Genomic DNA, 27,448 nt, shown 5'->3' with positions numbered 1-27,448 from the left:
AAAATCTACCCAGCAGTCATGATTGTTTTTGACGTATATTTTTGCACTTTGAGACGTTGATCTTAAGTTAATTGATTTAAGGTCACACATTTTTTTGGAAAGTGGACTGGACTCTTACGTTGTCATCTGTTAGGGAAGTTGACAAAAATATTTGCTTGTACATGACTTTTAATTTGCTCCAAAATATATGGGTACACTGTATAGTCTAATTTTAGGTCTTTTTTTAATGTCAAAGACGCAATGTAAATTTTTTTGTAATATTTTATTTTTGTTAAAGTATGATTATGTTTTGTACATTTAATAGACAGACGCTAGTAAAACAGTGCCTTATTTTTTATGTAAACAAACTGAAAATACTGAAAATAGCTTATTTTATTTGTAATTTCTTTCATATGCTGTTTCATTTCTACTGATTAACAAATGTTTAATAAATGATTTTTATTTGATTGTAATACTGATTCCGTGGCATAATGGCCTTAAAATAATTTGATAAGACTTCCGGTACAGTTTGCCTCTGATCATATATTGGTTTAGTACATATATTGTTTCAGTGGTACAGCTGCAAGCAAATTGGGAAATCTCTTTTATTTATGACGACATCATGCGCAGAATGCATTCAAATCCCAAGCTTAGGTACAGTATATAATACACATACAGTGAGGGGGAAATACATGTTCATGCACTTTTTTTTGTTGTTATTTAAATATACATCCAGCGCATAAATCCAATTTAAATGTACATATTTAATGCTGTTTGACTACAGTATGCATATACACAAGGACAAAAAAAAAACACACATACTTATAAACCTAAACAATAGTGTTTTTAAATTAATTTTATATCCAGTAAAATATTTGCACACTATATAAAAATACAGTACTATGTCTTGGGCCTTCCCTCTTTTCTTCATATTTTGCTTCCACAGCCAGAGCTAGGATTTATTGATCTACTGATATGACATATGGCTTTGTTGGCTGTCCCTGACCAGTATAAATTTAATCATAAAAACAATCTAATTAAAGGCATGAGCCACTGATAAACAGGTGCAGATGATCATGCTGATGATTAGTACACCAGTGATGTACTATGAACGCCGAGTCGTTGGAACAGACGAGGGGAAATGAGGAGGCTGCTATGGTTGTACATGTACTGATTTTTACATTTTCATTCTCTGATAACTTTAGTCAGCCTGTTGCATTAAAACATTTGTTACCATTCCTTAAAGCTACAGAATTACATTTTATTTAATATGAATGATTTAAAATAAGGGGTGGCTCAAGACTTCTGCACAGAAACTACTGTGTGTGTGTGTGTGTTAAGAAGTGTCGAATTATATGGCTCAATCAATAAAAGTAAGGAGATTTAAAATGACTGTACTTTAACTGGATAAAGAACCCCTTAACACATTATCAAAACTTAGGATAGTGCTGAACGGTCAACTTTGTGGAAGAAATGTGGTCAGATAAAATCATGAATGGGAATCACTTAAACACTTGGTAAAAACTGACCAGTGACAACCATAACTATGTTTAATAGTCAAAGTAAGGATATTTCTATATGCATACAATGCGATAAGAACCCTCATTGGACTTTACTGAATGACCAGGTTATCATATCTATGGATTTTTTTCTTCGATGATGGCACAGCAGTATTCCAGAATTCAGATTGTGAAAGTGTGATTCTAAAAGCATTAGGAATTATTTTTACACATGAATTCACCACCACACTGTGTGCTGTAATCAAAGCTAAAGGGGGTTAAGGGAATGTTGCAAGTGAGACTTGGGCCGGGCAATGTACTGTACATATCATCATACATGAAATCGTTATGCAGTATGATATCATGTAGTGTTTACATTTGCAGTAATGCTTTTAATTACAAACATCATTTTAATTAGCTTTAGTTTTGATTATTAAAAAAAAATGTTTCACACAGTGGAGGTACTAATGTCTACATCTGCTGATAAACATTTGTTTATCTGCTATTCATATCAGACAGAGTCAATATATATCTATCATATCATATATTGGATAATCTCATATCATGATGTAAACAAGTAACAGAAGGTATAAATTAATTGGTAATCAGTAGCAGCTCATGTTTTTACATAGCACACAAATCTGTGTCCCTTTCCATTCTTGCAATCCCGGATTTGCCATTTTGTTTTCCTCCAAACCAAAACACACTTCTTGTTGCTCTTGACTCTAATTGGGGGTGGACCACGCCTCCAGTTGGTGTAAGTAACTGGCTCTCCATCCGCCCATTCCCACTGGCCTTTATTCTCCCGGTCATTCAGACCTGCACAGAGTTTAATGTGTTTAAGAGTTTGGGTTTAATTAATACCAGTTTTTCTTAGGATGCAACTTAGCATAAATATGTTCACACAATTTACACAACTTTGCATATGAGATTAATGAAGTGCCGAACAAATTACCAATCCAGAAGGGCTTTCTCTCACTAAAGTCCCAGAGCCAGTCCATGTCTGCTTTTGATAGCACACTTACAAGGTTCCCTTGGAAGCTGGGTGAAGTAACAATTCAAGTTGATGACAGAAGGCAGAACTTAGGAGAAATGTATTATCTGTTGTGGTTTAGTGGTGTGCATGTGACCTCACCTTTCCCGACACGTCGTCACAGCATCGCTCCATGTGGCTTTTCGCTCTGTGCTCAGCAGATAGCAGTGGCGGCGATGGTAAGTCCAACCCTGTGGACACTTCTGCGCATTCACAGCCTGGAACAGTAGAGGAAATCAGATCCTCTGTTTATTTAAAAATCTGTATACATTTTTTTTTTTTTTAAATGAGAGGAGATATAACGATATAATGTGTGTCTTGCGCTGACTACCTCATCTGTAGCAGCCCAGGGTTTCCAAGCGATCCCATTGCACTGCAGGAGTTGACCTAAACTTGCATTAAAATGGAGAAAACCTGCCAGCTCTGGAGTGCAGGCCTTAGACTCAGGCCTAGAGAAAATATTCTATGGACATAACCATGTATACATAGATTACACTGAGTAAACATGCTCACAGATGCACTTGAACATGCAGATCTTGTTATTATTATTATTGCTCCATGCTGGATCCTTACCTGTACCTGATGGTCACGTGTAGGAGTTGCTGAAAGGTGGCTTGTGGTTTTGACTAATTGGGAACGCTGCTGCCCTCTACTGGTTACCTGGACTTGTGCATTCTTTGCAGAGTTCAAGGGCGAAGTTTCATCTTCAACCGTCAGTGACATTATTCCATGATACTGTGATAAAGTGTAGAGAAACTCTTTTTAAAGTTTTGTAAATAAACTTGCCATTTTACTTCAGTGATGTAACATTAACTAAGTGTGTAAACATCGCTGATGAACTTTACTAGTTTACTATTGTTTACTAGTTTGTTTTACTTTATCCTTCTACACCTGTAGATTGTAACAATTCAGAAAAAGCATCACTCTCAGGATAAGAGAATTCCCTTTGAAATTCAGATTTAAAGACGACCTAATATTCAAGGTTCACTTTTCACTCACTCAGTCATCGTCTTTACCACTATTTCCTGTATTCAGATTTGGCAGGGGGCCTGGAGCTTATCCCAGGAGACTAAGGGCACAAGGTTTCCTGGGGGGAAACCGAAGTACGCGGAAGAAACCCACAAATCACAGGGAGAACATGCCAACTCCATGCACACAGACAGGAATTGAACCCGGACCCCAGAGGTGCAAGGCGACAGTGCTAACCACTACACCACCTATTCAGTCATTTTCAAACTTCCCCTGCTTTTTATCCTTAAACAAGCTAATTAGAGCCCCCTTCATGTGACCTCATATAAGAAGATATCCCCCCCAGCTTGTTGCTCAGTTCCACCCAGCTCTGCTCAGCTTTGCTGTTTTTTGGCAGGGTGTGGCTTTGCAATAGCTTATTTACATAGACACTGAAACATCCTATTTATAGAAGGGGTGAAACAGAGAGAGTTTGAGGTATAAACTGAGGGTTATTGCAGCAGGAGCATTAACAGGTGTACTTTGGGGGAACTCTGAGTCCTGTGTTAACTTGTTAAAGTAAAAGTAAAATATGTGACTGTTAAATAAAGCTGCTTTGAGGTCGACATCCATTAGTTAAACCATGGGAAAGCAGGAAACATTGCCTTACTGTGTAAAGAACATCAGATCCACTTCGGATAACTGAAGAAGGTCGAATCTGTGTGTGAAGATAAGCTGTTAAACAAATTACACGGGAGCAAGAAATACACAGCCTAAATGAAAAGCACAGATTTTCATAGAAGAATTTCAACTCACAGACTTTCCATTGCCATTGGTTCTTAGTCTTTTCCTGGAGACAGGGGTAATAACTTGAAGAAAGTTATCTCCTCTAACGGTCTCCGCCCCATCTCGCACGGTGATAGGTAAAGTCTCTACCTGGATGGAGCCGTGTTTGGGGTACGGCCCTGCTTGGACCTCTTTACCCCCAAGATCTGGTCCTCTGGGGGATGCTTTTTCAGCACACTGTGCTGTGGAAGCAGACAGGACCTAAATAAGCACTGATTTGTAAATGTATAAAATGTAGGCAATGTACATATTTAGTTTCCCATTCTAATGGCAACTAAAGAGCTGTCAAATCATATACCGCGTTCAAACTTAAATATTAAGTTATGAACTGACCATTCTTGTTGTCTATTATCGTAATGACAGTTTTGTTGTTTCCTCTCTGTATTGCACCTACAGGAGAACCCAGTGTCACCTCAAACATCTCCTCAGCTTCTTCCAGAGAATCCTGCACAACCTCTACCTTCCACTGCCGACTAGCCACACCTGGAAACATATAAAGCTTGGTAGATAAGTGTTTTTTTCCTTTTGTTCACCTTTTGGTATATTATTATCCAGACACTGATCTATAAATAATAATAAAGTATCTGTAGGTGACGGCAAAGTTTTTATGAGGAAAAACAAACCAGAGAATGTACAGTACCAGGGTCAAACTGAATCAGAGTTGATGGAGCCGAAATAAAATCCTTTCCTATAGCTGCCGTCAGCTCCTTTACCTGATGAGTGAAAAGCAAATAATTATGTAACTATGTAAGTGTTCAGTGGCTCCCCAGGATTCATCCTGGTTACAGTGCACTAAACACTGCCAAAGTTGCGAGCAGATTGGATGGTCCGCTGTGGCGACCCCTTGACGTTAGCAGCCGAAAGACAAACAACAGCAGTAACAGTGCATTAAAGGCCAGTTTGCACTTTCACCTATTAACTGAAAATAAAGGGCTATTTTCTCACCTTGAGCATTACGTATGATGAGTCCTGCATGTTGCCCTTCCTCTGAACTGTAAGAGAAAGTGGTCCTTTGCCTTCACACACATGGTACTCTGTCTTGGTCAGCTCTACACTGGCCCAGCTGAACTCTAACCTAGAGATAGAAAAACAGAACTAACTAAGTTAATAACTTAACTAACTATAATTAATTTAGATGAGCATTGATGGATGTTGATGTTTTTAGTTTTTTTGTCATTTAGCATTTTATCATTAAAACATTTTTATAGACTTGTTATAGTTGCATTTTTATTTTTGAACTGGCAACACAAGCTTCTGTTTGTGACCTGGAACATAATTCTGGTCTAAATAGAGCTGCTTAGCTTTGCCTTTTTTCCTGAAAAGGCCACCAGCTTCAAGCAGTTGGTCCTGTTTTTTATATCGCAATTACACCTCGCAAGCGACAGAGAGCAATAAAATTACGAGCATATGCAATAAAATTACGAAGTACTTATTCCAAAATGCTCGTATGAGCTTGTCGTGAAGAAGCAAACTTTTTAGCAGTAGTGTTCCAGGCCTTTCAGGCACTTCAATGAGCTCCAAAACACTGAGCTCCCTCCAAAAAGCTTTGTCTATAGACTGCCTATGCCTTGGCCACCCATGACCCTGTCACCAGTTTTCACGATTTACCTTCCTTGGATTACTTTTGGTAGGTTCTCACCGCCACAGACCAGGAACATCCGCAAGACCTGCAGAGTTGGAGTTGCTCTGTTCCTCTAACCATCACAATTTGACCCTTGTCAAAGTCACTTAAATACCTATGCTTGCCCACTTTTTTTGATTCCAACACATGAACTTCAGGGAAAAGGTTCACTTGCTTCCAGTCGCCATTGTAACGAGATATTGAAAATGTAGCCTCTGTAAGGAGGGCAAGACAACTGGGTCAGAGCAGGGATTGTGGGATGTTCCCAGGCTGCGGTGGACAGGACATACCAAAAGTGATCCAAGGAAGGAAAACCGGTGAACTGGAGAGAATATACAAAAAAAAAAGATATCATCCAGATATTTTTTAGAAGACTACCAAGACATGGCCTACAGTACTAAACCACTAAACAATTTAAAATGTACCTCACAGAACCTAAATGCAAGCTGGTAACACATTAGTTTTATCAAGCAACCAACAGTGATAAAAACTAATTAAATATAATGACCTCACCAGTGCTGTATCCTAAACAAACATTATAAATCAGAGAAAGCCTCTAGTGTTTAATAACCACATAGTTACAACAGAGAGAAAAATCTGATTGATTGGATTTCACCGCACGCCCACCAGGCCCTAAAGTCCAAGAATCAGAAAAAGGAAAATATAATGGCTTAATTTGGTGTCAAATGCTTTTAAGCATGAGTTTACTTGTGAGATGGCCCAGTGTTGCCCAGATGGTCAGAAACTGCAAACTCCAGACTGTCACGTAAGGCCTCCAGGGAAGGGTTAATTATGTACAGAATATTCCTCTTGTTCAGATCCCACTGAGTGAACCTCTGCCGAACAAATGCACCTGAAGACACAACAAGAAGTTCAAAGGTGATATTTGATCAATGCTACAGACAGTACACCAAATACATAGTCAATAAACTCTCTCACAGCTTTCTAGGTTTATTGAGATTCTTTATAAACAGACATAGAGGCTATTGTTTGCTTAACTGCTGTGCAACATCTACTTACCATTGGTTATGTTTTCCAAGTATCCAAAGAAAGGAGCTTTGAGTATGTGGAAGATGAGGTTCTCATCTGCAGCATTTGTATCCTGAGCCTTTAATTCTCTGGATGAGATAAAGATTCCATAACGTCCCTCTTTCAGAAGCTCCACTTTCCACAGTGTCTCAAGCACGATCACACTTGGAGCAGACTGGTCCAGTGTTTCAATCTGAACACACACATAAATTGATGGTCAAAAATACATTTGTGCCCTGAAGACCAAAAATGAACCCTTATGAAAGTTCTTGTGTACAATGATTTTAGAATTTCCAATTCATTGAAACACTACTTTAAACACCATGATGGTTTCTTTATGGTGCTTTCTCACAGATGTCCCACATCACTAAACATAATCATAATTGCCTTTAAGGCTAACAAGTATGACGGTTAATTCATTATTGATCAATTAATAATAAATTAATAAATTAAAATGGTAATTATTAAAAAATACATATTGTATAAGACAGATTTAACAGAAAAAAAACATATACCTGTATAAAAAAGAAGACTGGTTCTGTCTGCACCTTTCCTCCTAGCAGGAAGCCTCTTCCTGTGCTATCAGAAGCAGTGAACGTAAAGCGGTCAATCTGAGAAGCTCCACCCAAGTGTCTGTAAGCAACAGCCAGGTCCTGTAGATTCTGCTGTGTGAAGTTGCTCCTTGAAGCTAAAGGGATCCCTTTCACAATAAGCTGACCATACTGTGGAGGCTGCATGAGCATGAAGATCAGGGAATAAGGTGGGGTATCTGGGTCAGACAGCTGCAGGTGATCAGTGGTGATAGTAATAGTGGAACCCTGAGGAACCTGGAGACCAGCATTCTGCGCTAATGTAGGGAGAACTCTGTCTGTCATCTCCACCGAAATATCCAGAGAACCATTACGTGTGGATTTTCCATTACTGATGACAAAACTAGGAAACAATTTAGAAAAATGAAGATGTAAGCATAGAGTTTGCATATTCCTCAGGTTCTGTAATTTCTCAGAATAATAGGGTTACTCAAGGGTTCTTATCAAAATTCCTTTGATAGTTTAACAATTAAAAAATATTTGTATAGATAGACAGACTGTCTGCTTCACGTCTGGAACTTTGGCCTCCCAGGTACTTCTTTAATGGCCCTAACATGTGGAAATGGCTTAAAGTAAGGTCAGGACTGTATAGGATTATGTGGTACTAACTCCAAGCAAAGTTCCTGTTATGTGCAAGTGGTGTTTGTGAATGACTCAGTGGTGACAAGGTGGATCAGGTGTTCCATTTAAGAGTGTTCATAGGAACAACTGCAGTGGACTCAGAGCAACCTCTCTTTTCAAGAGAAATTTTATTACAAGTCTCAATTTGGCTTGAATGCCCGTTATAGATAGATGGGTGGGTGTCTGGTGGATTTGGGTAGGTATTTTCTGTGCTAATGTTGCTTTAATATCACAGACAAAAATCGCATAGTTATAATTGAATATATGTATATAAAGAATATATTAAGTCAAACATAATTGTAATATTCTCTCTTGGGTCCATAAAAATTTAAAAAGAGTTTTTTCTCTCAGTGGAGACAGCTATTGTTGAAGTCAAAATTTCATGACGTAATGCAGCTGCAAGACAGCTGTTAGAACAGAGACTAAGATCAGCTAGTTAGCGATTTACAAGATTAGAGTGAAACAATGAAGCAAATGTCACTGACAGATATATACGCATGACAGTGGAATCTTTGCACCCTTATCTGTTTGATACACTAAAGTGCATTCCTGTTTTTGGGTTGAAATGAAAAAGGGCTTAATGGCATTAGCAAGTAGCTTAATGGCCAAAGCAAGTAGTCAAACAGAGAAAGAACTGTTAACTAATAAACAACTCAGAATTTCACTACAAAATACATCTTGGAATTAAAGATCAAATGCTATTTCTAAAGATTCATATACATTGCATATACATGTATATATACAATGCCTATATACATTTTTTCACAGGGTTTTTTTTTTTTTCCTTATTTAGACTGATTGAACCTAACATACAGGTAATCATCACAGATCAGCACCATAAAGGCAAAACAAGCGTGTTCCTTACTGCAACGTCTCTCTAGGTGAAGTAGCTCTGTTGTCATGGACGTAGCACACCAGGTTAGCCACTATGTCCAGCTGGCTGAAAGAGTGTATGGGAATGCCTGTGTGTTTGATGTACTCCATATGACCATGTTCTGGAGGCACAGTGATCACATAGAGCAGCTCTTCTGGCTTATCAGTACCATCTACAGCCAACAAGACGTCTGTGGTGATCACTACATGCTCTCCACGGCTAGCCGTCAATGGCTTCACAAACAACGCTATGTCTCCTGGCAAAGAAAAACAAATATATAAGAATACACAAGATTTAAACTAATATCACATTTGTATATTAAACATATTCCATTGGATAATAATAATAATAATAATAATAATATATGTAGCATAGTTTCTTGCTAAGACATAAAAAAACATTAAAGACAAAAACCTTTCTCTAACTCCTTGAGTGAGATGTGGAAGTGTTGCGCAGGAGAACGGTTCCTGCCATCCTCTAGATGAAAGATGAAAAAGTCTTGTGTGTGAGCTCCACCCCGAGCTGTGTGTAGGTAGCGTAGCAAGTTCATATCTACAGCTTCCTGGGAACAGTTCATTCCTGTTGATAGTATGCTCCACTCCAGGCCTGCCTGAGAAGGCACCAGAGAAGTTTACATAATAGGTTGTGATTATATGAATATACCATTGGGATTTCACACAAGCACTTAGTTATAAGACACCACAAGCTGCAGAGACTGTAATAATTGATCATATCTGTTCAATTGAAATGTAGGCTTGAGAAATGTATTTTTTGTGCACTGACCTTAAGCTGAAGCAAGCCATGAATAGGAACACTCTCAAACACATAGATGATGTTAGTGGAGGGAGTGTCATTGTCATGAGCACCTAGAACAGCACCGGAAATAATTCTGGCTTCTCCTGGTTCCACCTCGACGCCAGTGTTTCTGAAGAACACCATAACTATTAGCTCAGTTATTTAAATAGCTCATTAATTATTCCAGTATACTACAGTATTTACAATTATACTATAAATAAAATTACTTTGTGTACTTTCATTTAGCTATTTATGCTTTATTTAAGCATTACCGAAGATTGTGTTTTACCCAATTTAATTTCCATGGAAAAATATATTTTACATTTTCTTTTATTTTAACTTTGTGGACACCTGACTATTACGCACTTATGTGCTTATGTGCTTGTTGAACATCCCATTCCAAATTTAGTCCCCTTTATTGTTATAATAACCTCCACTTTTCTGGGAAGGATTTCCACCAGTTGATGTATGAGTTGATGAATGGAATGGTGATGAATGGCAGTGGGGATTTGTGCTCAAACAGCTGTGAAATCATTAGTGAGATCATTAACCACTGATGTTGAGGAGGTCTGGGGTGCAGTTTCACATTCCAGTTTATCACAAAGGTTTTCAGTGGAATAAAGGTCAGGGCTGTGTACAGGACACTTAAGTTCTTCTACTCAAACATTGGCAAGCCATATCTTCATTGAACTCACTTTCTGGACAGAGACATCATCATGTTGGAACAGGGTTTGTCTTCCTACTCCATGATTTACACCATACAAATGTATTATTTATTAATATACAATTGAGTTGAGCTTTCAGCTTCGTGGCAACAGATTGTGGAAGACCCACACATACGTAGGTGAAATGGTTAGGTGTCCATATACATGTACTAATGGTTATACAGTGTATTAATAGGATACAGTGTATTCTGCTCCTGTACAATAAATTTGCATTAATATGGATTTAAACACGCAGTCTAAGTTACCAGTGTTGAAGAACCTACCTACCTTCTGACCTGCAGTAATTACATCAGCTGAAAAATTACTTTTTACTTTTATAAGTAATGTTTTTTTATAAATCACCTAATGACACAGGGCTTCTCATCATTGATGGGCATCACTTTGACAGATATCTGCCTCTGGAGCTGGTGCCTTCCATCAGACAACTGGATGATGAAGCTGTCCTGCTCACTCTCTGAGTCATCATGCAAATACATTAGTGTCAAACCTGTAAAAATAATCACCAAGAACTTTAACTTTAATTAGCTGTAAGTGTTAAAGAATGCCTTAATCATCAGATTTTCATACACCCATTCATTCATTAATTTTATGACTGTACCATTTCTAAGATCTTCCATGGTGAAAACCTGGATCTGAACCTCTGTTCCATGATTCTGGATAGATCTTTTATAATGGGCCACATCATTACCATGAAGTCCACCCATGATAGCCCCATGCTGGGGCTGCTGGATGATGCGAAATGTTAATCGGTCGCTTGGAACATCTAAATCCACAGCATTAATAATGGAGGCATCCAACTCCTTCATATCTCCTTCTCTGACCTGCAAAACAAATCTCCATATTGGTCACTATGAAAAAGACTGACAGCATTTTCTGCAGTAGTATTATATGATATAATATACAGTGGTGTGAAAAACTATTTGCCCCCTTCCTGATTTCTTATTCTTTTGCATGTTTGTCACACAAAATGTTTCTGATCATCAAACACATTTAACTATTAGTCAAAGATAACATAAGTAAACACAAAATGCAGTTTTTAAATGATGGTTTTTATTATTTAGGGAGAAAAAAAATCCAAACCTACATGGCCTGTGTGAAAAAGTAATTGCCCCCTGAACCTAATAACTGGTTGGGCCACCCTTAGCAGCAATAACTGCAATCAAGCGTTTGCGATAACTTGCAATGAGTCTTTTACAGCGCTCTGGAGCAATTTTGGCCCATTCATCTTTGCAGAACTGTTGTAATTCAGCTTTATTTGAGGGTTTTTTAGCATAAGCCGCCTTTTTAAGGTCATGCCACAACATCTCAATAGGATTCAGGTCAGGACTTTGACTAGGCCACTCCAAAGTCTTTATTTTGTTTTTCTTCAGCCATTCAGAGGTGGATTTGCTGGTGTGTTTTGGGTCATTGTCCTGCTGCAGCACCCAAGATCGCTTCAGCTTGAGTTGACGAACAGATGGCCGGACATTCTCCTTCAGGATTTTTTGGTAGACAGTAGAATTCATGGTTCTATCTATCACAGCAAGCCTTCCAGGTCCTGAAGCAGCAAAACAACCCCAGACCATCACACTACCACCACCATATTTTACTGTTGGTATGATGTTCTTTTTCTGAAATGCTGTGTTACTTTTACGCCAGATGTAACGGGACACACACCTTCCAAAAAGTTCAACTTTTGTCTTGTCGGTCCACAAGGTATTTTCCCAAAAGTCTTGGCAATCATTGAGATGTTTTTTAGCAAAATTGAGACGAGCCTTAATGTTCTTTTTGCTTAAAAGTGGTTTGCGCCTTGGAAATCTGCCATGCAGGCCGTTTTTGCCCAGTCTCTTTCTTATGGTGGAGTCGTGAACACTGACCTTAATTGAGGCAAGTGAGGCCTGCAGTTCTTTAGATGTTGTCCTGGGGTCTTTTGTGGCCTCTCGGATGAGTTGTCTCTGGCTCTTGGGGTAATTTTGGTCGGCCGGCCACTCCTGGGAAGGTTCACCACTGTTCCATGTTTTTGCCATTTGTGGATAATGGCTCTCACTGTGGTTCGCTGGAGTCCCAAAGCTTTAGAAATGGCTTATAACCTTTACCAGACTGATAGATCTCAATTACTTTTGTTCTCATTTGTTCCTGAATTTCTTTGGATCTTGGCATGATGTCTAGCTTTTGAGGTGCTTTTGGTCTACTTCTCTGTGTCAGGTAGCTCCTATTTAAGTGATTTCTTGATTGAAACAGGTGTGGCAGTAATCAGGCCTGGGGGTGACTACAGAAATTGAACTTAGGTGTGATAAACCACAGTTAAGTTATTTTTTAACAAGGGGGGCAATCACTTTTTCACACAGGGCCATGTAGATTTTGAGTTTCTTTCTCCCTTAATAACGTAAACCTTCATTTAAAAACTGCATTTTGTGTTCAATTATGTTGTTTTTGACTAATAGTTAAATGTGTTTGATGATCAAAAACATTTTGTGTGACAATCATGCAAAAGAATAAGAAATCAGGAAGGGGGCAAATAGTTTTTCACACCACTGTATATAATATTATATGTTTTACATAATCTATAAATTGCATATTTCAAGTCTATCATCACATTAGACATGGGAAAAATCAAATACTGAATGTTTCATATAACTATTTTAGCAGTTATTTAAGACTCACACTAATGTTCCTTGCTAGAAAATCTGGCTTTTCATCATTTGTTGGCTTGATGATGATGTAGAATGGGATTGCAGAAGATTGGCGTTCACCATCAGAGATGTATAGCATAAATTGGTCAGCAGTGGGCTCAGTCCTTTGGTGTCTGGACTGCACATAGTTGATGTGTCCATTTAGAACATCCCTGTAGGAAAAAGAGGCTGAAAGACAGTCACCAGTATTGGTTAGCAGAGGTGGAAGGCAGAGGATATTGTACTTAAGAATGGTTTGTACTTTATTTGGGTAATTTTATTAGCGCATACTCTTTAATTTTACTCCACTACATCATAGAACAAATACCTGATTTACTACATTTGTGCATGGCATTGCTTTGCATAACCACAGTCGTGTGTAGCATTTGTGTGAACATTGCCCCCTGCTGACTATTATACATAATTGTGTGATTTGCTTTCCCTCCGGAAAATGCTCAGCAGGTGTACTAATGTGTATTATATGTATCAGGTGTTCAAAAGTAAAAGTGGAGGTGGTTCCAGATAGTGAAAAAGCTGTATGTTTTACACAGTTTTACAGTGTGGAAGGGGATAGGAGAGAGAAGGAAGTAGAGGAGAGAAAGAGACAGAGAGACAGAGAGAGCAGGGGCGATACTAGAGAGGCGGCATGGGGTGCCACTGGCTCCCCCAGAAATATGATTGGCTCCCCCTGACTGGTTCATGGTACCCCTGTGCCCCTCCCCCAATTACAAAAGCCTAGAATCACCCGTGAGAGAGAGAGAGAGAGAGAGAGAGAGAGAGAGAGAGAGAGAGACTCTTTTGCTATTAGTTAAAGGTGACAGTGAGCTAAGACATGCTCAGTACTTTTGATACTTAAGTAAATTTAAAGTTGAGTTTACTTTTTCTTAAATAGCAATGAAAATAGACTCTAAATAATTCCTCGTAGATGATTTTAAAAACCATCTCAATGAGAGCACTAACCAATACTTATTCCCATGTTGCTCTTTTCAAACCCTGGACTAGGCAGAATGTTCTCAATATAGCCGAACTGTGGTGGGGACACCAATACAAGAAGCAGTTCCTCCAGAGTAGTGTCCTGGTCAGAGGCTCCTATATGTACTTCAGTGATAGCCGCAGAGCCTCCTTCATCCACCTGAAGCACTTCACCTGTGGAGAAAGAAACTATTTATCATGAAAATTAAAACAAATATTATAGTAAATGTTCATATTTCTTGTTTAAAATGTTGATATATCCTATTTTTAATATCTACTGCAACTTCTGTATATAAGACATTCCTACCCCTGTACAAACAACCCATAACCATATTTTACCACATCATTATTTAGTGTTAATAAGCCACCTATGTACATCTGGTTAGATGCTAACTGCATTTCACTGTACTTTGCACAATGAAAATACAACATAATCTAATCTAATCTAATCTAATCTAATCTAATCTAATCTGATCTAATCTAGGTTAATATAAATGATATCTGATTATTAGTCTATCTAGCTTTATTTATAATAAAATATATTACTTTATAGTATGCTTTTCTATCTTGTGAGGTCTGCTTAAATCATTTGCTATGCACTTAGAATCGATCAAATAAGGTATACCAATAACAATAGACGGTGGTTGGTTGTCCACAGGATAAACAGTAATATTCAGGTCGTAGATTAGCAAGGAATTTTGGGGATGTTTAGTTTGTGTGTTAGACTGGGGTCTGTCAAAGCAGCATGAAGAAACTGGATCCGTCTGTTCATCAGAGATCACGAACGTGATGGTGTCATGACGAGGAAGTAATCCAACCTCCAGGCCTTTGGAATGTAATTTACTGTATGTTAGTAAGTATTCTCATTTCATATACCATAACATCCTGATGAGTTTACATACAGACAAATACTTTTTGATAATATTTTTTGCTTTTGGAAAATAATAGATGAAACAGTTTTTATACTACAGATTTAGCACCTGTGTGTTTGTAGCTGATGATCCTGGCTTCTAAGTCTTGTTGAAAGAACCTGTCAACCACTATACCATTCCTTAGCACTACACCATGATATGGCTGACGAGCAATCAGATACGTCAGTTTGCTGTCATCACTATCGACATCTGTTGCACAGATGTACTCAATGGTGATCAGCACTTCCTGTCCCTCTGCACACTCTAGATCGGTCTTCAAGCCTGGCACCAGTGCTGGCATTTCATCATTAACTCGTGTTACCTGTCAGTAAATATAAAGTCATGCAGTTAGGTATCAGTTAGGAATCAAATTAAGTAACTGATTTAATGCATGGTTTGTTGATTCATTTTACCTTTACATGCAAAATGAAGTCAACTGAATTCACCCCATCTGTGGCTGTACATTCAATGTTATCTTCCTCTGTCTCTGAACTGTCATGGTGGTATCTGTGTGGATAAATGCGTGACCATCATCACACATATTGAAAATACATTCACAACCACAACAAAATGTTTAAGTAAAAAAAAAAAAAAGAAGAAAAAAATAAAACTCCTACTAATAATTGATACTGGTGATTAAAATGCTTTAATGTCTGACCTAACTTTTAGGCTTTTCAGGTCTCTAATAGTAAAGGTCTGGCCTTGTCCCAAGGGCGCTCCATCCAGATATACTTCCCCATGCTGAGGCTTTCTCTTCAGCACCACATGTAACGAGTCCTCTAGAGAATCCACATCAGTCAGGTGCAATTGAGCTGCGCTGACCCAGCATTTTCCCCCTTCATCCACAATCAAATCATTTGTGTGTACCTAATATTTAAATAAAACAAAGCATTAACTGAATACTTATCATTGCAGAAAATATTTTATATAAATAATTAATGAATGTATATTTAATATATGCTGGTCCAACAAACTGTGTGGCCTAATCACATTGTTTTGGATTACCTCCGGGAGCTGGTTGTCCACTGGAAGCACTGTGATGTTGAAACAGATTCCAGTGGTAGTTCGGCCGTGCTCACTGGTTACAGACACTACAAACATAATATGTTGAGGAAAAGGCCCGATATCTTGAATAGGAGGCATATAGGCCACTTTCATGTAGTTGACAGCATGCTAGAGGGAAGAAAAAAAGTTGTTAGCATTTGCATCCCTCTAAATTACTATGAGAAAAGGGAGAATTAAAAAAAAGTTGTTAACCTGTGTAAAAAGCCTAAGCACAGGCACATTGGGATCCTTAGCCAATTTTGGGATGCTGTCGACCAGGAATAGTCGCCCTGCATCATGTGCCCTGGCAAAATAGGTAGGTAAGCAAATTTTTACTCAATTATTTCTCAAGTAATTTTTAATGGAGAACCCAAACATGAAAGTAAATTAAAAACCAAAAAGTACACGATCAAGATGTCATTAGATCAAAGAAGGAAAAAGCATTGTGCTTTTTTAGTTTGTTATGTAGTTATTCTTGTAAATTTATTTGCAGAGTTACAAGAGTATTATTATTATTAATACTATTATGATTATTATTATTATTTTTATAAAAAAGAGAAAGTAGTACACATAACTATAATCATACTATTATCATTATCGAATCGTGGACACAGAATTTAAACTGGCCAGTTTCCAAGGGCCTCTGAGAGATACGGGATATGGTTATCATATTAATAATAATATTATTAACAATAATAATAATAATAATAATAATAATAATAAACAAACACAGCAAATAATAAAAATAAAACATATAAATACATATTATCTTTTATGAATTATGTATGTACAATCATTATTTTCTTTCCCAGAAAAAGAAAAAAATATATAAAAGTGACTAAAAGTTCAATATTACAGTGGCTTTTATATTTATCATGGTTGTATATAAAATTTTGAACGCTACTGTATTCAGATTAATGCGTATGCCTATATATATATAATTTTCTGTTGCATCTGTTAAAGTGTTTTGCACCTGCTAACATAATATTGACCTTACAAGTCAAGACCTTATGATATCTTTTTAAAAATCCATTACTGCCTACCCATTAATGGTAGTGTAGAAAGGTGGGGTGGTAACAGTGTAGGTAAGCTCACAGTCTGGTGACTCTACATCGACAAAGTGCAACTGCTGCTTGGTTAAATAAACCACTTCTGTCTCTTTGACAATCAGATGTCGAGTTACTCCTGGGGCCTCTTTAGGTGGCTGATCTGGGACAGGTTGTATTTGAATCACAATAACCTGAAAAAGGGGAATTTAGTTAGTTATTTGGTTGGTTGGTTGGTTGGTTGGTTAATCCATGGGAAATTAATAATATCCAGATAATTCAGATAAAATACAAAGTGAACTGACACATTAGGGAGTAGAGGTCTTATCAACTAATTAATGTGTCTGGAGTCAGTGATAGCAGGATTACCAGATTGCTGGATTTGAGTTGAATGTGTCAACAAATTACACTGTACCTGAGGCTCTGAGAGATTGGGAGGATCATGAAAATCAGATAACACCACTTCAAAAGAGTCATCAAATACTTCATTGCCAAAGTGCCTGTAGTAAACAATGGAATGAAAGAGATCCTTTTGTAGGAATCGCATCACAGGATAACCTACACGGAAAACACAAATCCCCCATTAGACAGCATAAGTAGATGTCAAAGACAAAGCAATGTAGTGGATTACAAAATATAGTCCCTTTAACCTGTAATTCCTGGGCCTGGTAACTTCATGATCTCCCCTGCTTGAGGAGGCTTAGTGATGTTGAACATGATGTAGTCATCACTGGAGTCCATATCTGAAGCTTGAAGTATAGAACCTCTAAGAAGAGCTGTTTGTCCCTCAGAGAGTTCCAGGACCATGTTGGTGATAAGGAATGGTGGACTGTCATCTTTGGGTAAGATGTTAATTGGGAACTTGTGCCTTGTCTGGTGGCGGCCATCAGTGATCCGAAAGACCACAAAGTCTTTGGTGGTATCACTGTCATCATGGTAATAGCGTACCACTCCAGCCTTAATGTCACTTATAGTGAACATGAACCCTTTTCCACCTTAAATATATTAGTTTTAATTAACCACTAATGAAATAAAAGAGATTAAAGTCTTTTCAGGATAATTGTATCAACCATTAAAGGAGGAATGAACTATCATCACACACCTCTGACAGTTAGTCTTCCATGCTGTAAGCCATCCACAGTTATGATTCGTACAGCCTTCAGATCATCATTGTCAACGATTTGCAACTGATCCCATGTGATGGCCCGAGACTGACCTTCCAAAAGACTGAGACCTTTGGAAATTTCAGCATTATATTCAAAATAATGTGATCAGGATGATATATAATAATGTTATAAGGTAAACTGTTCACAAGCATACTTTAACCTATGTTCAAACAGGATTAAATGCTTACCCATGTTCCATGACACTCTTGGTGCATTTGTGTCTGCAGTCCTGACTGACACATGTACCATAATAGGTGAACTTTTCTCAAAGTAGAAATCATGGACTTCAAACTCTACCTAATTGAGAGAAGGCATTAATTATAGGCAGTTAGTTATATAAAAGTTATATGTCATTGCTATGTAGAACTATATACCAGAGGGTTATCCTATCAAAAGGGTGCAAAAAATAAATGTGTGAACAGGTAACTAACCACCCAACCACCTAAATAACTAAGATGGAAAATACTCTCTACATTATTCAGCAGCATTATCCCAATAGTAAGTAAATATGCTTTTATGGATGAAGTTGGTATTTTGTCTACAGTAGAAGCTACCTCATAGTTTCTGCGTTGTGTATGGCTGGAATTGGGAGGCTGGTAGCTGATAAGCATTTCATTGAGGTCCACCCAGGTGAAGGATGAGATGGGCTTGGTATGATCAGACAAGTGCGTAATAAATCCCTCACTGGGAAGCTTGGTGATATTGAACACCAGCCTGTTCTTTGGGGTCTCAGCATCTACTGCATCAAGGATGGCTGTGGACAATGGAGTCAGGATGAATTGATCCACTTCCAGGATGAACATGGACATGAAAGCAGGCTTTGGGGGCTGGTTGGGAACTGCGCCTTTAATGGCAACTGGGATCCAGGCTTGCTCTGACTGGATAAATAAAACACAGCACTTAAAATCAGAATGTGTTTTATAAGATAATAAGTTGAACAACTGATTGTTGTACAGTGGCCCATGTGGTCCATGCTTTTGTCATATATACAGTACCTGGATTATACTCTGGCTCCTTGTATCTGTGAGGTCCAGTCTAACAGCAATGTAATCAATATCAGGTGATGGAGGATCGATATGCTGATAGCGGATTCCCATTATTAGGAATTCCTCACAAGACACTTTTGTTATTGTCACTAGTTTAAGTCCTTTCAAACAGTCTTCACTCTTGCATCTGGCTCTGGCTTTATTTTCTGAAAAAGTGTAAAAACGTTCATTAAATCATATAAAATAAAGAACGTGGATTGAATGTATACTTAATTTTATCAAAAGCTGTGTTGTATCTAAACAGCAGATGTAGTAGCCTATATTGTACATATCTTATATAGAGTATAAAGATGTCATACCTAATTGTTGTCTAACTGACACAAAGCTATCTGGTTCATCTCCTCTTGGCCCTTCTAACTTGACAGGTTCACCAGTGACCAGCTGACCATGTCCAGGTAGACCAGAATCTGGTGTCATCACCCTAATGGTACACTCTATATTGGGTCGGTGCTCATAGTGGAAGGACATCACATTACCATCAAGAATATTGGAAAGACCATAGAACTCTGGAACGTGCAATGTCTGTGGTCCCAACTTTATAACATTACAGTCAGGTTCCATGATCTCAATATGGAGTGAGAAGAGTTCACTATATGTCTCTGTCTCTGTGAATCTAAAGTATAACAAAGTTTTAGGTACATTGCTACAAATTAAGATAATAGGCCAATAAAGGTAGTGAAAAAATAATTAATTTTGTCACGGTTCAATATTACACCATTCATAGACAAAAGGCATACCTGTACAATCGAAGTCTGACAGTATCTTCTTTTAAAATAGGACAACCATTATGCGTATATTTCACCTCATCAGCCAAATAGTGGCAGTCAAAAACCTGATGAAAGTATTTAAGAAATTCATTTAAAATTCACATAAAAGCCCATTTAATTTTTACACCAGTTTCTGTGACTGTGGTACGGTTTGGTCATATACTGTAAAAAAGGGGCAAAAAGGGCCCAAAAAGCTTTAGTGGTGTTTCATCTGGTGTTTAACAAGATGCAGACATAAAAGATTTTTTATATTTCAACTGTAGGTAAAATCGCTTGTGGCCACTATATGGGAACAATGACATTAATTATTGTTTATACCATTTAAACTTAAAAAAGAGAAAAGAAAATGCCTTAATGTTCATTCCTATCGAAAAAAATGCCTGGGCAATGTAACTTGTCCATCTATTGTCCAACAGTAATATCACATAAAGACATACAATTTGAACTGATGTTTCTATGTGATATCACTGCTTGAGCCTTGTTGCACACCATGTTAGGAATTCTTCACCTTGAGCCTGGTATGTACATCATGCACCTACTGACACACCTGATGCATTAAACTAGCTTTTTTAACCATTTTCATCTGACTGTGAACTTTTTTAAAGTGTGGTTATGTTGCATCAAATTATATCCATCAGCCCAAGTTCATTTATTAATTTCTTATTACAAATGAGATGAAAGTAATCCAAATTTGCCAGAAACAATCTGTCAACCCTGTCATACATGCATGCTTCCCATTTGAAAATCAACCTTAAGTAATAGGCAAGCTCTGCAGACTTTTTCGAAACATAAAAAAAGTGAAAGGTTTTTTTGGGGGGGGGGAGAAAGTGAAAGATGTCAGATAATGAATGAATGTATTTTCATTTTTTCAAATAAACCATGAAAGAGAACATTACAGCAAACGTGGCTCTGTATCATTTTACAATCTGTCACCACATTCTCATTTCTACTCCAGGTTCACTATGTATACTGAATGTACAGTAGGTCGAAACAGATGGGCAGATTTTTAAATAGGACGTGTCAATTGTGCCTGTAGTGTCCTTATTTCAACTATACTAAATCCGAAACAGGTTCTTTTTTACACAGGCAAGCAGGGTATGTTCATATTTATGTTTGACCCTTTATATTAACAGGCTTAGTTTTATGGTTAACACTTTACAATACTCTTCAATAAATCATAGGTGTCCATGCAGGAACGAAACACAGAAACACATGAGTAATACAACAATAACACCCAACTGATGACTGATGATAACTACAGATGAATACTGGGTAATTACTCAGTAATAATAAATTGGTTTGTTCTGGTTCAGTGATTTATTATGACTCAAACAATACATCATGTTGCATACTTGCGTGATGGGAACTAAACCACTGTGTGATTCTTAAAAAAAAAACTACTTGTCTATACTACTACTGTATGAATGTATACAGTATCTCACATATATACAGTATGTATCTCCTGAAGAACTATCACATACCCAGTTATTAGTAGTACATTATCATGTCTTTGCTTTTACATGACTATATTAGTTTCTCATTAATATCTAAAGAAACACTTAAGTAATTATCTAATGTGTACAATTAAAGTTAATACAGGGCCACTCATTTTTTCCTACTTTATCCCTGCTTAGTTACTTATTGAAGATTACTGTAAAATGTCTCTGTTTTGTGTATGCCTGTGGGTCTTGCACTTCCAGATGTTAACAGCAACAAAAAAAAAAAAAAAAACGATAAATTTAGCCAGCTGAAGCTGAGAAAAAATGACAACTTTTCTTCGGTTAAGGCAAAACTAATAATTAGCTGGACTAGATATTCACCTTGAAATTTTCAAGCATAAATCAATATTTTCTGAGATAGAAATAGAGAGCAAAAAAGCAGGATTAATACCTGAGGAGACAGTGTGCCAACACGTTGAGTAATAGGCTCATTCAGAACCACTTCCAGCTTGCAGGCATCCTTTTCTCTGGGTATGTGGAACTGTAGGTCTCCTTCCTGCAAGAAAGCCGACTGGCCTCTCTTCACCCGCAGGCCATGGTTGGTCTTCACCAGAGAGCACATGCAATCATGCAAATGTCCCAGCAAAACCAGGAACCAAAAGGGCCACAGACAAGTCCACTTTTGAAGAAGCATTCTTGGTTTGTGAGTTTAAAAACCCTCATGCATTTTCAGTTCAGCTGGACTGTTTGTTTGACAATGGATGATTTATACCCCTGTTCTCTTACATGTTCTGGGGAGATCTGTAAGTAAACGAAAAGCGTCAATTCTTATGCTTAGAGCATATTTTGCTGTGTTTCATACAGAAGTACAATATTAGAGGTGTTTAGGGATTTTTAATACATATAATAAATAAACCAGTAAAAAGCAATGGCTTTCCAATTGTTTCCTGTATTCTCTACAAACATGGCTTTATTAAAATACTTCATTAGCATTGTTCCCTGACATGTTTGTAGAGACACCGGAAAAAATACAAGTCAATCTCAATGGGGTAATACATCAAGTTCAAAAATATCCTTTGACCTCATATCCTACAGTAGACTAAAATCAACACAAAGAAGGCTGTTTAAACTGTCAGAACAAGGAAAAAACAGCTACTGTAAATAAGGTTAATTTTTCCCACTACAGTTAACTGCCAAAAGACATGATAAATGGTTTCCTTTTTGCTGTTGCTACACAGTCTAATTTCAGTGATGTACAAATATAGATATTGCAATTGATATTTGCAAATATGATATCAATGTCAGAATTATATTACTATTATTATCCATGTTAAAGCGTTTACATGCTTTAGACACAGATTTATATTAGCTTTAAGCCTTAACAGTTTCAAGGTTAAAAAAAAGTCTATCATGTGGAAGTCATTTTGTGAAGCTTGATATCGTTACTGCTCTCCTAAACACTCCAGTTGTATGCTACAGCTGCTTTCTCCTACAGTTACTCTAAACAAGATACGAATGTACTGTAGTCTATATAATGTTTTACTTTATTTTAAATCCACAGTGATAATGAAATAGTTGTTGGAAAACAAACAGATGCCATGCAAAACAATCTGACATAATTTGTTTAAAATGTTATTCCACTGAGGTGGACATTTATCACAGAACATTCAAAGTTGTTGAAGGTGTATTAGTGACTGAAAGTTCGGCACTCATGTAAATGCTGTCCATGAAAAAAGTATGTTGTGAATTACTGGGTAGGAAATGATGTGTGTAAGACATTAAGCAACATGTATTGTTCAGTTTCCAGTATGCTTGTCATGGTCCATCTGTGATAAATCCCATAACACTCGAATGTGTTGGTTATTTATTTTTAAATGAACAGAATCATGCCTGATACTGGGAAACAGACATTCCCTTAAACCCAAACTTTTATTATACTCACTTCCAGTCTTTCCTTTAAATGACATCATACTTTTCCTTGAATGCACATGTTAACACCTGGCTGATCACACGCATGGCATACATCTGAAGTCACCTTATGGCAAAAAAAATACCATTACTAATTTAAAACTAATATTATTTTTATAATATAATAATTTTGATCGTTTGTAAATGGTAAATAGTTAGCAATGCCACTGATGGTATTTATGTAAACTAGACTAGATTTTATCAACTTGACTAAATTTTGGATCAGAGATTTTTTGCACTTTGTTTTCTCTTGGCCAACCTGGGGTCAAATCCTTCTGAGCACTTCAAGAAGATGTTCTTTAAGGTTTCTAACCTTATCTGCTATATATGAAAAATACCACAGACTTACCATATAAAAAAAAGATCAAGGTCCATATATGATATTTTACAGCTGCTTTTCAAACTATTTACTCAAATACAGGGATCCTCTGTAATCGTGTTTGCTCAGTACCAAGACTTATTATACTTAATGGAAAGCAACATGACTGGACCAAAAAACTACCATGAAGCTGGAATGGCTGAAGTCCAAGAAACCACAGCATGCCCTGGAGACCAACAGATTTGACTCATTCAACAACTTAGTTTAAGATGAGAGACGGAGATAGGATGAAATGCCAAAAATGTGGTTCGAACCAGAGTCCTTGGTTAGGGGTCTTAAATAGAAAAGAATTTCTGTTTTAAGTGGGGGATGCTAATGGAGATAACAACACTAAGAGGCCTTGTAAATCTTTTCAAAACATCTTTTAATCAAATTTAAATTTTGGCTGGGCCTAGGAAAGCAAATTATAACTCAGTTAAACCTCACCCATTGTAGAAAAATAATATTTGATCCAGAAAGAGCAAAGAATTTGACTATGGGTATAAGAAAAAAATCCTTGAGAAGCTGCAAACAAACATTAGACTAAGTCCAACATGATAAGCATTGAGGGCAATTTGTGGAGACCCAGTGAAAGTTGAGCCTACCCAGCACTGGAGGCCAGGATGCTGAAACAGGCAGAGGATTAAGTGTGTATTCACAAAAAAAAGGGCTGAATTCCATTCTGTGCTTGGGGCAGATTAAAAGAGGGACCTTTCCCACCTTTAAAGTCCTCTCTGATAATATTGCAGTATGTTTACCCTTAATCAATCTGTGGGCTTGCTGTAAAATAAACATCACTCCATACGTGTTTAAAACAGGCCATTGGCATCAAAAATCAGCGCCAAAACCTGAAAATGTTTATTACAAGGGCTGTACTGAAAGTAATGCAGAAATGGGCATTTACTGACACAGGTCGTTCAAATTGCACATGCCAGTAGAATAACTCTTCCTCTATACATTATACTACAACTCAGCAAAGTCTCCATCACAAGCCATAAATGCACCATCCATTAACCCAACTTTTAAAACTTTTTTAAAAACCCTCTTCGTCATCACTAAAGGTCTCCCACTGCAATACAGAGTGTTTTACAGAAATGACACAATTGACAAAGGCAACATGCACAGATAGATGAAAAAGTTTGACAGTTCATGCAGTGAGAACACAATCAAAAAAAGATTTTTAAAGTTGATTTAAAAGATTTAAGGCTTGCTTCAACGATGGTGCTAATGCATCACTTGTGATGAAGACAATGTGATGAAGATGAACGGCCTGTGTCAGTTAATAAAAAAAATTATGCCCACTTTCACTTTTTATTTTTGGTAGAGCCCTTATAGTCATTAAGTGATTTTTGTATTAAAGAAAATATCTTATTTGGGCAACATATAATAAAACATATTCTAAAAATATGAATGCTATTACCAGTTCTAGTGTTTTCTTATGCTGAGTGATAAATAAATATGATGAGGATCTTCTTAAATACTGGCTCTAATTATTGCAGATAATTACACTGACTAACAAGTCCAAAATAAAACCAATTTTTTTTTTTTTTGCAAAAATAACATACTATAAGAGGAAAAAGATTATTAAGAAAAGTCCATAGCCCAGGTGTGCTGTCTAATAGAAAACACAATACCTCTCTTCACTACATTCCCAACACTTTACCTGATCACACAACAAGATCTCACAGTTCCCAAACCACAAACATTGTTCTTCAGGGCAAGATTCGACATGTAAAGCCATCGTCTATGATTATACCATTCCCCTTGTTTAGGGTGATTTCACTAAGGTTTGGACGAAGTTCAACAACTTTTCATTAAAATGACTCCATGAGCTTAAGTCAGTTTGAGGTCTTCATAGGGCAGTTATTTAAAAAACTATTCATGAGTGTACCTCCTACTAAAATGTACCTCCTACTAAATAAAAAGCTTAAAAGCAGATTTAACATTTGAATCAAAATTAGTAAAGTTATATAGTAAAAAAAAATCCTTTAAAAAAGATACTGTAAACACATCCAAGCAACATTATAGCATTATAGCAATAGTGAACAGCTCATACTATCTGCTTATATTAAGCCAACATATTAAAATTAGGTGTATTTAATGGAAAATGAAAATATTTTACACACAAATGGAACTGTAACTTGCTTGACCTACTGCAGACCCTATCACTACAGTTGCCCTTATGCACAAATTTTCATGTGTTCTTACATGCATGTTGGTTCAGATTAATAATGAGATTAAGCTCAAAGCTAAAGGCAGGCAGAGTGGGTGGCCGGCAGTCTGCACACTCTCTGAACTGTCACATCTTAACCTCAAATTCCATTCAAGAATCTGGGGCAGTGTGTCTGACATCAAAATATATTTGAAAAAAAAAAAAAGAATAAAAAATATTGTTTATAATGTTTTTTTGTAATTAAACTTATTTGACTGAAAGTTTTGCAATTCTGATTTAATAATATGTTTAATACATTATGAGTAAAAAGGTTTAAGCATCATGGAACACTACTTTCAAAGAAGAATTCATTGAATACTTGAAATCATAGCCAAGCAAACTAGAAGGTCCAGCATATACAATTTTGGAACATGTGGTGTTTCTATCTTGACAAGCGGGTTCTGTCTACAGCTGGGAACAAGTGGAGACAACGGCTGGAGCCTGAAAAGTCGGAAGCCTATTCTTCACAGTGCTGAGCCCTGCTTCTCATCTCACTAATGACAGGGTCCCAGACAGCCAACTGTTTCCAAAGCAAAGATGAGTAAAGCACAAAGGGGTGCATAGGGGGGTAATCTGCTTCTTCTCTTTCTAAATAGCCTCAGTCTCCATTTTTGGCAGAATATCCGAATGTGTCCAGCGTGCAGAAATGTTAAGGACTCCTGGGCAAAACGTTTCTCTGGCCAGAACCAAATCCAAGTGGAGGTTGTATACTTGTCTTAAGAATACTACTTATGTTTACACTTGACTCTCACCTTATGGAACTAGTCCTTTGCTAAAAAATGTCTGTGTTCCAAATTTGGGAACGTCAGTATTATAATGGCTGAAGTGGACTACTTAATGACGGAAATCATGGGCAGTCAAAAATAGATACAAAAAAAGAATGTAAACATGCAATGAGGTTAAAGTAACAGAAAGAAGGAAATAATCTTAGCATGTATCTTTAAAGCCCTTGTATTTTTTTGTCAGACAGTTAATAGCCAACACTGATTTAAATGACAAAAATGCAAATAGTATGAGAACATTTTCTATTATTCTTGTACTAGCTTGTATAAGCTTTCTATTTTATCACAATATCAAGCAACAAGTCTCTGCTTGACCATTGTCAATGGACCTGTGGCTTTTCGAACCCTTGCCTTTTAATAAATTTTCATCATTATGCCTTCATTTAACAGTCTAAGACATGGACACGAGAACAAACAGTTGTGTTCTTACCTAAAGCACAAACAGCAACCCTCTATCTCCAAAAAACATTCCACTGCCCCAGAGCACTCCTCTACCTCGCACAGCAACTGTCTAATTGAGCAAAGT

General features: G+C 37.2%; 1 protein-coding gene across 1 annotated transcript; it reads right to left on the bottom strand.

Moving 5' to 3' along the window:
- Window positions 1-237: 237 nt before the first annotated feature.
- Window positions 238-27,422, bottom strand: frem1a (Fras1 related extracellular matrix 1a). Its single transcript, XM_053496868.1, has 37 exons — window positions 27,353-27,422; window positions 22,054-22,403; window positions 20,134-20,228; window positions 19,696-20,009; window positions 19,346-19,542; window positions 18,905-19,228; window positions 18,539-18,647; window positions 18,287-18,418; window positions 17,835-18,179; window positions 17,600-17,742; window positions 17,182-17,378; window positions 16,352-16,442; window positions 16,100-16,267; window positions 15,753-15,961; window positions 15,508-15,601; window positions 15,164-15,416; window positions 14,809-15,009; window positions 14,172-14,357; window positions 13,204-13,400; window positions 11,159-11,381; window positions 10,903-11,047; window positions 9,824-9,965; window positions 9,455-9,650; window positions 9,032-9,296; window positions 7,471-7,888; window positions 6,947-7,148; window positions 6,635-6,779; window positions 5,251-5,380; window positions 4,946-5,018; window positions 4,639-4,788; window positions 4,276-4,487; window positions 4,130-4,177; window positions 3,085-3,246; window positions 2,843-2,974; window positions 2,614-2,729; window positions 2,434-2,519; window positions 238-2,297 (listed from the first exon to the last, which is right to left on the bottom strand). Exons 2-37 carry the CDS (start codon window positions 22,294-22,296, stop codon window positions 2,095-2,097), a joined length of 6,546 nt encoding a protein of 2,181 aa, XP_053352843.1. The 5' UTR covers window positions 22,297-22,403; window positions 27,353-27,422; the 3' UTR covers window positions 238-2,094.
- Window positions 27,423-27,448: the final 26 nt, after the last annotated feature.

Source organism: Clarias gariepinus, chromosome 1 (genome assembly GCF_024256425.1).
Source record: "Clarias gariepinus isolate MV-2021 ecotype Netherlands chromosome 1, CGAR_prim_01v2, whole genome shotgun sequence".
NCBI classification, from domain to species: domain Eukaryota; kingdom Metazoa; phylum Chordata; class Actinopteri; order Siluriformes; family Clariidae; genus Clarias; species Clarias gariepinus.
The sequence above is the reverse complement of the archived record's forward strand: the minus strand, read 5'-3'. Positions and strand labels throughout refer to the sequence as shown.

What these genes read in the sequence shown, in the direction of transcription:
- frem1a (XM_053496868.1), bottom strand. Translation starts at nt 22,296, where the DNA reads ATGCTTCTTCAAAAGTGGACTTGTCTGTGGCCCTTTTGGTTCCTGGTT. An exon ending in GATAATAGACAACAAGAATG is followed by an intron (nt 4,488 to 4,638) that starts GTCAGTTCATAA and finishes CTGCTTCCACAG; the next exon opens with CACAGTGTGCTGAAAAAGCA. An exon ending in GAGAAAGCCCTTCTGGATTG is followed by an intron (nt 2,298 to 2,433) that starts GTAATTTGTTCG and finishes AACTCTGTGCAG; the next exon opens with GTCTGAATGACCGGGAGAAT.